The 15,356-nt window shown below is 36.5% G+C and overlaps 1 protein-coding gene across 1 annotated transcript in view; it reads right to left on the bottom strand.

Moving 5' to 3' along the window:
• LOC117400227 (septin-7) overlaps positions 1 to 15,356 on the bottom strand; it is a gene marked incomplete at its 5' end in the record, with an annotated part of 41,347 nt that overhangs the window by 4,998 nt on the left and 20,993 nt on the right. The window contains 6 exons of the mRNA XM_033999839.3: positions 340 to 360; positions 1,367 to 1,492; positions 2,445 to 2,496; positions 7,323 to 7,419; positions 7,913 to 8,005; positions 8,547 to 8,664. Of these exons, the coding sequence (XP_033855730.2) occupies positions 340 to 360; positions 1,367 to 1,492; positions 2,445 to 2,496; positions 7,323 to 7,419; positions 7,913 to 8,005; positions 8,547 to 8,664 (507 nt within the window). The remainder of the gene's footprint in view (positions 1 to 339; positions 361 to 1,366; positions 1,493 to 2,444; positions 2,497 to 7,322; positions 7,420 to 7,912; positions 8,006 to 8,546; positions 8,665 to 15,356) is intronic.

Here is a 15,356-nt window from a genome sequence, read left to right on the forward strand (position 1 = left end):
TCTACTGTACCGCTTGTTTCCTTCGTTTGTTTTGTTAGATCTGGTGTGGTACAGGGTTTATTTTTAAATAATCAAATATTAATACTGGATTGTGAAAACATTATTTTTGTCACAGCACAACAAGTTAGCTGGATGCATTGTCTTGTGTGTATCTGAATGGTATTGCCTACTTTTAAATGCTGATATTTGAGAAAAAAAACATGGAAAGAAGAGCAAAAGGATAAAGTTCCAACAGCACAGGGAAAAACAAGGATCCCACCTGCATGTATACTTGATGCGTAAACCTGAAGGATAAAATCATCTCTCAAGTTTTGGAAAAACTTAAAAATGACCACTTACATGCCTTCAACTGTGTCATATCTAAAAAACAAAAACACACAAACTTAGCATGCTGAAAAGAAACCATGCACCAACAAGCAAAAAAATAAATAAAAAAAATTATATTATATTATATATATATATATATAATATATATATATATATATATATATTAAAATCTAAAGATTTTGATAAATACATGACTTGCATTAAATTCAGTTCTACATACAATACAAAGGGCTTCTAAATGCCTATTAATGGAATTAAAATCCACTTTTTGTGGGCACACAGCAAATTAGTAGTGACTCCACGCTCCATTGTGGAGGGTTAGCTTATTTCAATTAGTTTAGTGATTTGCAGAGCAGTGGCGGTGTTAAAGCTTTCATGTTTATGAACATGCCTGCTAACCTATTCAGCAGCATGCCACTATCGCTCCAACTCCTGTATTTTATTGACTTCAACAGTTCAGTTAAAGTCCAAACACACAAAGGGTAATTAAAATATGAATTACATGTATGGTGTCAGACAAATACAATGTGCAATTAAGTTAAGAAAATACATGGAAAATATAAAAATAGCAGAACAATATTTTATTGTCGGCAATGTAGTTTTCAAAACACGGATTTATTGATGCTAGTTGATGTAACTAGTGGCAAAAAGCTTGTGTCCACATGCAATAATCTTAATACTGGAAATCTAAATAGAGCTAACATTTTTTAAATTAAATTGCCCTATGTGTCCAAAAGTTATGAAAACTATTGTAACTAATTGTGTCTGGTGTAAATTTTTTTCCTGTCAATGTGTGAAATTCACAAGCAGAATTTTTCAATCCTAAAAAATTGCCTGTATTAGGATCAGTTTCTGTAACATATGTTCTGTACCTTAATACAATTTACACAGGTATGTATTAAAAAGAGGCTATATTGGCATTACAAAAAAACCTCTCCAACTTTACTATCCTGTGAAAGAAAAACAAAACCCACACAGCACAGTGCAGAGTTTTCTCTTAAACCAATTAAAAGAAAACATGTGCAACACACAAACTTACTTGGTGAGCTGTCCTTTGTTTCTGTTGTTATCCACACCATTGTATGTGACAGCTGCCAGCTTTCTGCTCCTGTAGTTCTCATAGTGAACGTTGTTGGTAACGTCTTTCAGATCCTGCATGTGGGTTCTGTGGGACAAACAGCATTTTCCAATGATCAAGTGCAATCATGATCACCACATTAGAAATACTTTAATATGGTTAAATTAAGGAATAAATAGACTATGGTATGCCAGCGATTTATTTGCCAAACCACAATGAGCAACCCAGTAATGTAGGTTCTTTGTCTCTATGACTTCATCCTACACATTTGTATATGGCCTATGGCAGGATTCAATCTTAATTGGCAGTGCAAACAAGCATGTCATTAACATACACATATTCTACCAGAGCTGTAAATACAAAATTGGAGTCATAAGTTCGTGAAAAAAAGACCACCATGTCCTACACAGTATGCACATTCCATTTAAAAAAATGAATGTGTATAGTTTTTATGAAAACCAGACAAGCATTTATAGCCTTGAATAGACGGGACAATGTCAATACTATGAAAATGTAGGTCGCTGACATATTTACAGAATGTGGAATAGATTCTTGTAATGAGGCCAAAACTCATGAACTCAATTACGCTACCCATTACAACTTGTGTCTACCCCAAGTTTCTTCCGTGAAATCTGGTAAGCAGTTTGGCAAACACATCTAAAAACGTAAGTGTGACATTCATAAGCATATAGAAGGACAGGCGCCTGAAATATATACAAAGTTTTTAATACTATCAGGAACCATCAAAATCATTATTAGTTTAATTACAATTGTATAATTGGGTTCTCTAGAAATATGTATTAAAAAAATTAATGACAAAAAAAGCACCTCCACCATATCCCAATCTCCTGCAAGGTACAAGATTGGATCAAAAGGCTGACACAGTCCAGACGTGGGTTAATGATAATTCTTTAAAACCTGATCAGCAATACTGATCAGCTAGCTCAGCACCTCAGTCCAAGCAGACAATTACAATAAAATGATTTAACTGTATTACAGTGCATTTGCGAAGTCTCTGTAAAATAATATTTTTTCTTACCTGATCAGCATGTTTCGTAGAATTGTGAAGTCACAGTGCTCACTGTTTTCAACTGCAAAGTAAAAAGGAAAAAAAAAAAATTCAATCCTTTGCACTGGGGTGAGCATCATTTACTTTATGATGTCTTAGTTACCTGGAATTAATTCAAATAAACACACAAAATACACTCAAGTCCATAATCAGATAGATGCCTGACCTCAAACCCCACTATATATTCTTGTTCTAAGAAATGTCCATACCAAATTTCATCACAAACAGATCAGCAGTTCTCAAGGTACACCTAAAAATAGTTGTGACATAACTGTTTAGACTTGAGGGGTCTAATTGTATTCTATAAAACAAGGCCCATAGGTCTGTCAATAATAAAATGCTACAGTAGCTATTTTTGCACAGTTAAACTGTACTTAACTTTGCCTTATATATGGAAAAACAAGTAACATGGAAAAGTGCTCTACAATGCATTTATTAAAGAAATACATATTTGTATAGTTTGTTTTTTGTTTATCTGAATTGCATTGCTTTTTTATTAGGTGTTTTTCTATCTCCTTGAACTTCTGCATGGGTAAAAATCAGCTGGAATCTACTTAGGTTTCATTTAAATTAATTTTACTCTAACTAGACTACCAGAGTTTAACCAGCTTCATCTAAATCTCTGTCAGAATCCATTTCTATTTGTATAATTCTATTTCACATGCCAGGTCAGACAGCTGCTGTTTTTTTTGTTCCGAGCTCTTGTGTCTTGAGCATGCTAAAATTACTCAACTAAAACAAATTGAATTCAGACTCACAAAGAATGAGCACAACCTGTGATTAGCACATTTCTAGTACACAGACTTTTATCAAGGGTGATTGACTAAGGCATTTGAAAATCCAGTGGTTGAAGGCAAGGTCACTCTTTCTATACAACCTGATGTAATATTACAAGGAACCATGTTATGCATGCTGTACCACATCATTTGAAGAACTGCATTAAAATGAAATGTCAAGGGTGCACACATGAAAATAATCTTTCAATTTACTAACTATATATTATCCATGTTGTTTTCAGGAGACCACTATGCTTAGTAACCATAAAGGCAACGAGGCACAGTACTACAAGATCTTTCCACAGAAGGTTCTTAGACAGATATTGGCTGGATAAGTTGATTCCATGGTGACTTTTTTTTTAATCCATGGAAAAATCTGTTAAAACCATTTCCACTCAATTGGAAAAATGATGGTGTCTGGCCTCGATCCAAATTACAATATGTTTCCCACAAAAGCAAAATTTTTCAAATGCATCTCTACAGAAAAGAATAAACCTATGAAAAAAACTAATTACTATGCCACAAAAAAAACTGTAACAGTTACAGCAGTTAAACACAAGAGGGAGCAGCAAGATTATGAACAGCAGGCATCAACCTTTCATCAAGTAAGGAATATGCTATACTGTGTTGCAAGAGTGTCATTTACTCCAATGTGTTCATCACCATTCAGTATCAAACCACTGGTTAAGCTGTGACAAAGAAGATCAAAATGCACTAAAGTAAGTTTATTAATATACTGGATTCGAGTGGCACATCCAGTAAAAGCGCTCCGCGTGGAGTGCAGGATGTGCCCCGTAGTCTGGCGGTTGCGCAGCAGAAAAACAAGAAATATGGTTTGTTAGACCTGCTTTGTGCGCTTGTGGGGGAAAAAAATAAAAATAAAATAAAAAATAAAAAACATCGATCTTCTCAAATAATTTTTTGTTGCTCAGAACAATTTCTTGTGAGGGTTTGGGCAATTTATTTTAGGGAGGCTTAGCCTTCTCAAGCCTCTTATACGCGGCGCCTATGACTATAGGTTTTAAATTTTATTTATTTATTTATTTTTAAAAGAGAAAATAAAGAAATTAATTGTTTTCTAATAGCGATAGAGCCCTCTCAATGCATACGGGCTCTATCGTTTAATTAGTTTTAGATGTTGCATTTAGTTTTATTTCATGCTGTTTTTTATTTGCGAAAAACACAGGGCTCTAGTTATCAGCCGCTTGGTAACACAAGCCTATCTGGCCCATCTTTTGAATAGCTCTCTACAAACCCAGCTGCTGGTGTTGTATTCAGAGCCTCTGATTTGGAAAACTGTCCTTTCTTTGTTCTGTTTTATATTTGATCTCACCTACATTGAAGCATGGTGCTATAGGATAGGATTATTAGCTTTAGAGATGTTGTTATATTGTATGCATTAGTGTAAATGGGTGCCTTAGACTGCCTGAGGTGCGTAATGTAACCATAATGCTTTATATATTATTATTAGGCTTGCTACTATTCGATTTTTATTTTTTTGCCAAATTGACGATTAATATCTAGGTTTATTTTGGAAAGAATTTACTGTTTTTTTCGATCTTTATTTTTCAATTCAAGCAGAGAATGGATGAAATTGACCTTTATGTTTAAAAGGTGGTTACCAACATTGTAATAGAACAACATTATAATTTAAATATTGGTCACAGCGGGGCTATACCTTGTAAAGAAAGATCCTACACAAATTAAAAAACTGCCTCAAATAAACCATAGAAAATGCAGCATATAAAAAGTATTACACAGACTTTTATAGGATAAATTTATAAGTAAAAACTAATATGCACAGATCAAAACATTGGATAGTTGAACAGAACTAACTTGCACTTATTATTAGGAGTCTGTGCTCCACCCCCCCTCCCCTCCTGCTTCAGCTCAGTCACTGGAAGGCAAGGCAGATGGGCCCACTTCATCCTGCCGCATAAACTACAGCCAATGGTCATGGTATATTAAGTGTTTTCCTCTTGTGCCCCATTTTCAAATCAAACTAGTAACTGTCACCGTATACTTATAGCAAAAGCTTACCTATACCTTAACCCGCTAATATCAAAGTAGGCACTTTGAATGACAGGCAGTGTAGCTGGCAAATGAAAGTGCTCAGTCGGTGCAGGTCTGTAACAACACGGTGAAATGACAGTGACAGTGAAACTACAATACTAACGGACCACTGAGATGACTGACAGCAACCCCTAGCCATTCAGAGTGGAACGGAGACGGGACGGACAGGAAGTATAAAAACTACACAAACTAGAGATGATTTCTAAATTCTAAATGATTATTTTTGTTAACAAAATTACGAAATACCGAGTGCTTTTACCGACGTTGTCTAGCCTTAGCATACCTTAATTAAAAAAAAAACTTGTCAAAACTGTTTAAAATTATTTATATATATATATATATATATATATATATATATATATATATATATATATATATATATATATATATATATATATATATATATACACACATACATACACACACACACACACACATATATATAGATATATATATATATATATATATATATATATATTAGCGCAAAGAGCCAGCTGCCCTAAAAACAAACAAACAAATAAATAGGGGTGCACCGATAAAGATTTTCTTGGCAGATACCGATATAATAATAGACAGTGCAGGTAAACTATTGTAAGTACTACTAGAACAAGACATAGGGCCTACATTTAAAATGTTTTATAATTAATTATACATTAAAAAAAGGATATTGTTTACTTGTTGTATTTATGACAAAAATGAACAGGTATTGTTCACTTGTTGCATTTACTTCAGAAAATGAATATAAAGAACAACCTACTGTGCTTGAGAGCAATTTATACATTTGTTTTACAACATAGTCACACAAAAACAACACTTTGCATTTGTACTAGTAAAAACACTTCTGTAAAAAAAAAATATATATATAATGTGAAATTAACTTATATCCACTTACTATGAAACACTTTGTATTATAAATTCTGTTGCTCTGTGGTTGTGACATGTAATTTCAATATTTTATTTATAAACATTTTGGAAAAAACAGGTAACAATGGTATGCATCAGCAAAATGTTAAACTTACAACTACATAGGACAGCAATAGAGGCAAGGTGAAAGCATAGTTTTAAATAGATTATTATTACACTATTTTTTTTATATGTTTTTATAATGGTAGTGCGGAGTGATATGTTGTTATGTTTATGTCATGCGGTGGCAGCTGGTCGTCCACCAAAGATTTGTCACTAGCCAATCAGAGTGCTCCCTCAAACCACGCAGTTGCATAAATGGGCATTAATCCAATTAGAATACAAGCCAGTTAAAAATGTAATGTATACTTCACAAAAGTCTTTCAACATATTTGCACAATTCAATGTGTTTGAATTGAAGGCTTTTGGGACCAGCCATTTTTCTTTTCATAACCAATTTCTCTTTCAGTGCAGCTGGTTTTATATCCATGCCAAGCCTGGCTTCCTGTCAGACATAACTTCAGAGACACTTCCTCTGAAGTACTTCCCGGGGGGGGGGGAGTTGGGCAGTGGGACTTGTGAAGTGGCTTTTGTTTTTTTGGGTTTTTTTTACTTTGTGGGGAAAGAAAAGATAACTGTGCAGAAATATATTTTTCTGTTGCTTCCTTAACCTTTTCACACCAACTTCTTTAATAATACTTTAAAATCCTGAAAAAAATATCTCTGCCTTATGGACTAATGCATCATTTATTTATTCATTCTAACACAATGACTTACCTAAAATGTAAAACATGTGCTACTGTTTTATTACTATTACGGATAAGGGAACTATGGTAACTAATGGAATTATATTATTTTTGGTTGTTTGAAAAATACCAAACCATGCTTAAAACCATGCAAGTCCCATAATAACAGAAAATAATAATAATGGAAAATATGAAAAACGACAGTGGCCTAATTCATATAGCAGTACAGGATGATAGGGATTACGTATTAAGGAAATACAATGTATTTCATCGGTCCTTTTGGACTAAGAAAATTCCCCAAATAACACATGAAATGTACAATATTTAGAAAAGGAATGTCATTAGGTTACCTTCTGCAACTCCCCAGGGGTACTGCCTTCCTCTGACTCGTTTGCCACTGACTTCTATGACAGTATTGCTGCCCACTACTGCCAGCGGTAAACGATCCTAGAGAAAAGTGAATTGATATTTTTTGCCCAGTCATATATACATTAATTAATACATGTATCAATTTATTTTTTAAAACATGACATGAAGGTGCATGCCTCACATAGGTCATTATTCTGTACACTAGAGGGAAAAAAAGGCAAGCATTTTACTTAACAGTTTTTAATATACTTCTTGACAGATGCTTTTTGATTGACATTTGGTAGACAACAACCTCAACCCACTCAAGCTGTGTATTCCCTCAATTACACCTTCTGATTATGTATTTAAATTCAGCAGTAGAGCCATTGCCTATGGCCGTATACATTGATTTAATGATTATATGCTAAATAAATGTACTTCAGAACTCTATTATGGTTGTGAATTACATAATGTAAATCAATAATGTTGTTCACTTTCCCTGGTTTGCTGCCTTTCTCCATAGTAACCTCGAAAATCAGCATGTTTATTTATTAAGAATTTTATTGTAAAAAAAACAAACATGCAAAAGTACCGTGATCTTTTTAACTAACTTATTTTCCTCTTCATCATCCATCTCTGGAAACTCATACATTTTGATTTTATGTTCCTGGATCTCTTTCATTATCTGAAAAAAAAAAAATTAAATTAAAAAAAAAAAAGTGCTTCTAGATCTTTTTATTGGGAAAAAATAAAATGTCTTGTGAAAAACTTTAATTACTTTAAATACTGTAGTAATAAAACATGGCTATTTTCTCCACATACAAAAAAATACTATTTACACATTCCATCAGTGGCAAAGTCAGTTGCTGACAGTATTATACAAGCGAAAACATTGTAACTAAAAAAGTAATTAAAAAAAAAAATAATATAAATTCAGTCTGACATATTCCTCCACTTCCAGCCTGAAGATAATGTCAGGAATTCAGACCCTTTCCCCCCAAATTGCTATACATTGCAGATTAGAACTTGTTTGAAGGAATTTACTGCTTGCATGCTCATAAATTTCCAACATTTCTAGATGGTCACTATACAAAGTCAGTTCACAGGCAACTTACAGGCAAGTCCAGTCTAATTTTACAATGGTCACAAGCTATTTATTGAAGTTATTCATGTTTTTGTGGAGGTAGGAATATTGGTTGTTTTACCATATGCCACTCCATACTCACCTGCTTCTTAAACTGTTGGCATTCTTCTGGCGTGAGTGTATCAGCTTTGGCAATGAGTGGGATAATATTAACTTTTTCATGTAATCGTTTCATGAATTCAATATCCAAGGGTTTTAGCCTGCAAGAGACAAAAACATATTTATTTACCTTTTGTAAATGAAGTATAGTAACCTGATGGGCGATTGTGCCCTTTCTTCCCTATATTTTTTGACCATCTATTAAGACGAAGAAGAGTACCTGTAATATGGTTTCTTCTTTGGATGATGAACTCAACACAGAGTGAACTGGTCTCCATTTAGCTTGGATCAGGAGAACAAACAGATCTCTATCCTAGGGATCAGTGCAATATAGTCCTTTTTGGCACCAAAGTAGGTATCCTTCCCCCATAAACCCCCCCTTCAAATAAGCATTGTTGTCCATATTTAAAAAAATAAGACAGTAAAAAAAGAAGAGGGAAAGGAGGGTGGGATATAGGTGTGTGGAGTTCATCATCCTACGAAGAAACCATATTACATGTAATCTTCGTCGTCTTACCTCGTCTGATGAACTCCACACAGCGTTAACTATAACGAAGCATGTACACAAGAGGATGGAAGGTTAAATATTAGTAGAGGATGCCACACAGCTTTTAAGTGATCAAAAGTAGGTTGAGAGCAAGACACATCTAAATTATAACGTTTAATAAAAGTCTCGAAGGAAGCCCAAGTCGCAGCATTGCAGTTGTCCTGTATCGGGACAGATTTTAGTTTTGCCCAGGCAGTAGCCATTTCCCACACAGAGTGGGCTTTGTCAGATCCTGGGGCTGATTTGTTATCAAGATTGTAGAAGAATAAAATGCAGTAAGTAATCCAGTAATGGTTTGTTTAAAAACTGGTTTGACCAGGGTTTGCGAGTTAAAGAGATAAATAATTGCTCTGATGGTCCAATATCACAGGTCCTGCAAATGTAAAAATGTAAAGCTCTCCAGACATCAGTCAGGTGAAGTCTGGCTTCTTCCTTAGATTTGTGAGGTTTTAGGTGAAAATCCAGAAACGTTACCACTTGTTCTAAATGAAACTCAGTTACCACCTTTAGTAAAAACTGAGGGTTAGGTCTGCAGATGATCCTATCCTTAAAAGACTAGAAATATTGTGTATCGATGACCAGGGCTTGAAGTTCACTACTCTCCTTGCTGATGTTTTTCCCCATGTAAGAAATTTTTGTTCACATGTGGCCATGGGTTCAAATGGTGGTCCCATGAGTTTCCTAAGTATTAGGCTGAGGTTCCATTGTGGATCAAAGTGCTTTCTTGGGGGTCTTAAGAACATAAGAAAGGTTACAAACGAGAGGAGGGCATTCTGCCCATCTTGCTCATTTGGTTGTTAGTAGCTTATTGATCCGAGAATCTCATCAAGAAGCTTCTTGAAGGATCCCAGGGTGTCAGCTTCAACAATATTACTGGGGAGCTGGGGAGTTGGTTCCAGACTCCCACAATTCTCTGTGTAAAAAAAAATGTCTCCTATTTTCTGTTCTGAATGCCTATTTATCTAATCTCCATTTGTGACTTTCTTTTTTCAGGTCGAAAAAGTTCCCAGGGTCGACATTGTCAATACCTTTTAGAATTTAGAATGCTTGAATCAGATCGCCGTGTAGTCTTCTTTGTTCAAGACTGAACAGATTCAATTATTTTAGCCTGTCTGCATATGACATGCTTTTCAAACCAGGAATAATTCTGGTCGCTCTTCTTTGCACTCTTTCTAGAGCAGCAATATCCTTTTTGTAGTGAGGTGACCAGAACTGAACACAATATTCTAGAGGTCTTACTAATGAATTGTATAGTTTTAACATTACTTCCCTTGATTTAAATTCAACACTTTTCACTATATATCTGAGCATTTTGTTGGTCTTTTTTATAGCTTCCGCACATTGTCTAGATGAAGACATTTCTGAGTCAACATAAACTCCTAGGTCTTTTTCATAGATTCCTTCTTCAATTTCAGTATCTCCCATATGGTATTTATAATGTACATTTTTATTGCCTGCCTTACACTTTTCTATATTAAATGTAATTTGCCATGTGTCTGCCCAGTTCTGAATGCTGTCTAGATCATTTTGAATGACCTTTGCTGCTGCTGCAACAGTGTTTGCATATGCCGGTGTTTGCAAATTTAACAACTTTGCTTACTATACCAGAATCTAAGTCATGTAGATTAGGAAGAGCAGAGGGCCTAATACTGATCCCTGTGGTACTCCACTGGTTACCTTGCTCCATTATGAGGTTTCTCCTCTAATGAGTACTTTGTTTTCTACATGTTAACCACTCCCTAATCCATGTGCATGCATTTCCTTGAATCCCTACTGCGTTCAGTTTGAGACTAGGCAATTTTCCATTCTGGATCTCATTATAGTTTCCATAAGTTTCCATATAATAGAAGTCAGGCTTATTGATCTGTAGTTACCTGGTTCGGTTTTGTCTCCCTTTTTGTGGATCGTTATTACTTTGCAATTCTCCAGTCTGTCTGCACAACCCGTCTCAAGACACTGTTGCATGATCTTAGTTAGCGGTTTGTAAATAACTTCTTTCATTTCTTTGAGTACTATTGGGAGGATCTCATCTGGCCCAAGGGATATGTTTATTTTAAGAGCTCCTAGTCCCTTTAACGCTTCTGCCTTTGTTATGCTACAGTTGTTAAAAACTGGATAGGAACAGGTGGACATGTGGAGCATGTTGTCAGTATCCTCCTATTTGTTATTTTTTTCTTTTCATTTATGATGTTGCCATTTGTATCTCTTAGACATTTTACTTCCTCCTTGAATATTCTTTTGCTGTAATAATATTATCATTATTGGAAAAACTTTTTGGAATTGGGTTTAGCCCCCTTGGCAATGTTCATTTCTATCTCTCTCTTGGCCTTTCTAACTTCCTTTTTGACTTGCACTTGTAGTTTCAAGTACTCTTTCTGTGTACTTTGTTCTTTGTCCCTTTTAAACGTTCTGTAAAAAGTGCCTTTTTTTCTGATTTTTTTTTTTCATTTAAATAGATGGTTAATCCCCCTAATAAATCTAGATATCATAGGATGAGAACATACTGGGTGGCCTTCCCAGCCAGGTAGAATGCAGGAAATCACAGCAATATGAACATTGATGGAGGAAAGTAAGAGACCCTTATGAAAGGTGACTGAGGTAGGAAAAAAAAAACTCAGGATAAAAAGAGACAGCTGTGAATTGCACCAGCAGACACATTTCTGAAAACCAAAACCTTTTGGGCCAGTAAGGTGCTATCAAGATGAGGCTGGCCTTGTCTCTTCTTATCTTCCTGAGTATTGATGGAATTAGTGGCAGGGGTGGGTATGCATACATTAGGCCTCTTGACCATGAAATGGACAGACCATATGTTGCTATGGCTGCTTTGAGATAAAAACGGGAGCAGAAAAGTGGCTTTTGAGTGTTTTCTGTGTCACAAATAGGTCTACTTGTGGATGACCTACTGTATTGAATACCCAGTGTGCTTTGGGCAGATCTGCCACTCGTGGGGTGTCATGTCTCTGCTGAGTGAACCTGCAATGTTGTTTTTGGATCCGGGTAAATAGGTTGCCTGGATTGCAATGTCCTGTGCTTGGCACAAATTCCAGATCTTCATGGATAGGAGGCAAAGCTCCCAAGACTTTGTATCCCCCTTGGTGGTTGATGTGGTGTAAGTAAAAACTTTAATCTCCCTTCCTCTTAAAACTGGGCTGAAATGTCTTGGTGCTAAAAAAATTTCCAGGAGCTCCAGATGATTTATGTGGAGATGTCTTTGTATTGGTGCCACTTGTCCTAAGTTCCCTGAATCTGAGCCTCTGCCAAGTGTGCTCCCCACCCTATTTGTGAGGCGTCTGTGTGAAGACAAAGTGTAGGGGGACTTGGAGATAGTGGTAGCCCCATAGTCACCCTGTGTGAAAGTCACCACCAACTGCTTTCTGTTGCAGCTCCTGGGGTGACCTTGATGTGAAGGGAATCTGGAAGGGAGGGGTTCCATGAAAAAAGGAGACATCTTTGAGTATGCCTCATGTGTAATAATGTGTCCCTTACAAGGGAAACTGATGCTACCATGTGGCCTAAACTGCTGGAATAGCAGTGCTTTTGGTCTGGCTCCTATTTTGAAGTGACTTGCCAGTTAAAGCATTCTGGTCACCCTCTCCTCCGTGAGGTACACTCTTCCTGTTAGTGTATTGAACTGGGCCCCCAGAAAAAACAAGAGGATTGTCCCGGTGTTCTAAGGCTTTTTCCTTGGAGGGAACTCTCAGCAACCAATCGTCTAGATAGGGATAGATGTGGATGCCCATACCTCTAAGATGTGCTGCTACCTCTGCCATCACCTTGGTGAACACCCTGGGGGCTATGAAAATCCCAAAAAGGAAGCACTCAGAACTGGATGGTGAAACGGAGATACCTCCCGTAGTTGTTGTATATAGGGAGATGGAGGTAGGCATCCTTTAAATCTATGGAAATCAACCAGTCCCCTATTGAATGGTGCACCTCTCATCCCTGTTGAACAGGACCAAATCATCTTCATCTGGGACAAAGAGTCTGACTCCGGTGCCGAACAGCAAGTCACCCTGAAAAGGTAACTCCAGTATCCTGGACTGTGTATCTGGAGTTGGTGCCAATGTTTTCATTTGGATACACCTTCGAGCAGCCACCACACTTGCCACAGTCCTGGCGTAGGTATCAATAGCGTCACAGCCCCATAGCTTGTGTTGGTACTGTACAGCGTACACCTGGTAATTACTAATGCACATACCACATGTTGATGCTGTGTAGCCCCTTTTCAGGAAGGTGTCCACCTTCTTGTCTGCATGATCTGATGTGGAGGGTCTGGAGGATGTAGCTGCCGTTGGTGTAGCTAGGATGGTATCTAACTTAGGTAGTTTGAACAGATGGTCTTTTTGGCTGGTTGGCATTCTGTATAATTTATTTGCCCTTGGGAAGCATGCGGTAGCAGAGGCAGATCTCTCCCATATAGACTCAATGGATTTCCAGACAGCCTTGTAGAAGGGGAACCCTTCAAAGGCTTTTTTGTCCCTTGCATTGATGATGCTCAGGAAATCATCCTCCTTTGTACTGGTCTGGATATTTATATTGAGAGAGGATGAAATCCTCCTCAAAACAGCATCAGCATTAGTATCATCAGCAGGAGGGCAGCAGTGTGGAGTAGTGGTTAGGGCTCTAGACCGGAGGGTCGTGGGACCCAAACAAAAGGGCACAGGGGCCAAAATAAAGGTTTAACAAAACACAAACACAATGTCAGGCTGGGCATTCACCTTCACTGAACATACATATATCTATCCTAGCAACACTGATCACTGATCACCAAACACTCACCTACTCCTCTCAGACAGAGGATTTCTGGCTGTTTTTATGCAGGTGGCCACTCCCCCATTAGCACCAATTCACACTAACTAAAGAGTGGCCACACTTGTGATTGCTGGCAGAGACATTAACTCTGTCCCTGCCACACACACAAAGTACAAAACAGAGGGCTGAACACACTAATAAGAAGTTTACGAAAAAGAAGAACAAAATAAATAGCTGAAAGCCAGTGAAAAGGAAGAAAAATTATACATAATTATTATTTTTTTAAACTTACAAAACAAAAAAAACACAAACACAAACGGAGTACCAAAATTTGGACAACAAATCTTATTTGGAGGGGGATTTTATGGGGAAGGATACCTACTTTGACACCAAATACCAAAATAACTATATTGCAATGATCTCTGGGTTAGAGATCTGTTTGTTCTCCTGACCCAAACAAAATGGAGACCAGCAGTTCACTCTGTGTGGAGTTCATCAGACGAGGTAAGAAATGAAAGAATATGTACTACTAAAAAGGTGTCTGTCCTGCCTTTGTTCAGTATGGTTTTAGGGTAGAGTGTAAATATGTGACCCACAATATCTCCCTATCATCTTTATATGGACATTCTTACTTTAAATTTCAAAAATCAGTGTGGGGATAAAACTACCAACAAGAGATTCATCAAAAGACTAATGTATTAAGTACCGAAGTTTACGAAAACAGTCAGGAGAAACACATCCATTGTCCTCACTGATTGTTTGTCAAAGTTATCTCTTTAAAAAATAAATCATTAAACTTAAAAAAAACCTTACTGGGTGGTATTTCTTTTGGAGAAGTAATACCACAGTATGAATCTCTCACTCAAGTCACTGAATTAATTGTGGGTATAGTTTAAATGTCTTTTCTTCAGATCACCACTATAAATAAGCCTTGTAATCTTTAAATGTCTCACAATACAGTAAGACAGTAAACGTGTCAAGATAACCAGCTTTCATCTATTTCCACAATCTGTTAAACTACCTATATAATCTTACAGGTCAATGGTAGAAAACAAACAAACACAAACAAAAAAAAACAAAACAAACAAACAAAAAAAAAACACATGCTGCCAACTGGATGGCTCTGAGAACTAAATGCTACTAGGGGTGGGGTGGGGGGGCTGGATAACAATAGACAAAATGTAGATGTTAAATTAAATATGCATATGAAAGATGAAAAACCAGGCTCTGGGAGAGATTTGTGGTTATTAAATGCAGGTTTTACAGAAGATGAAGGATGAGGTCATTTATCAACAGTGGCAACCTAATTTACTGCTCAAGAGAAAGGGTTACAAGAAGCAGTTGGGTGGCAGCTACATTACACTGACAGCCCAATGATTACTCCCTCTCTGGGACGACTTTATTCAATGCCATATGTTAAATATAAACCTACAACGCTAACTCTTGGGATAGTGATTAAGGTGAAATGTATAATGTCAAAAACAAATAAAACCA

This window comes from Acipenser ruthenus, chromosome 4, assembly GCF_902713425.1.
Source record: "Acipenser ruthenus chromosome 4, fAciRut3.2 maternal haplotype, whole genome shotgun sequence".
Classification (NCBI taxonomy): Eukaryota; Metazoa; Chordata; class Actinopteri; order Acipenseriformes; family Acipenseridae; genus Acipenser; species Acipenser ruthenus.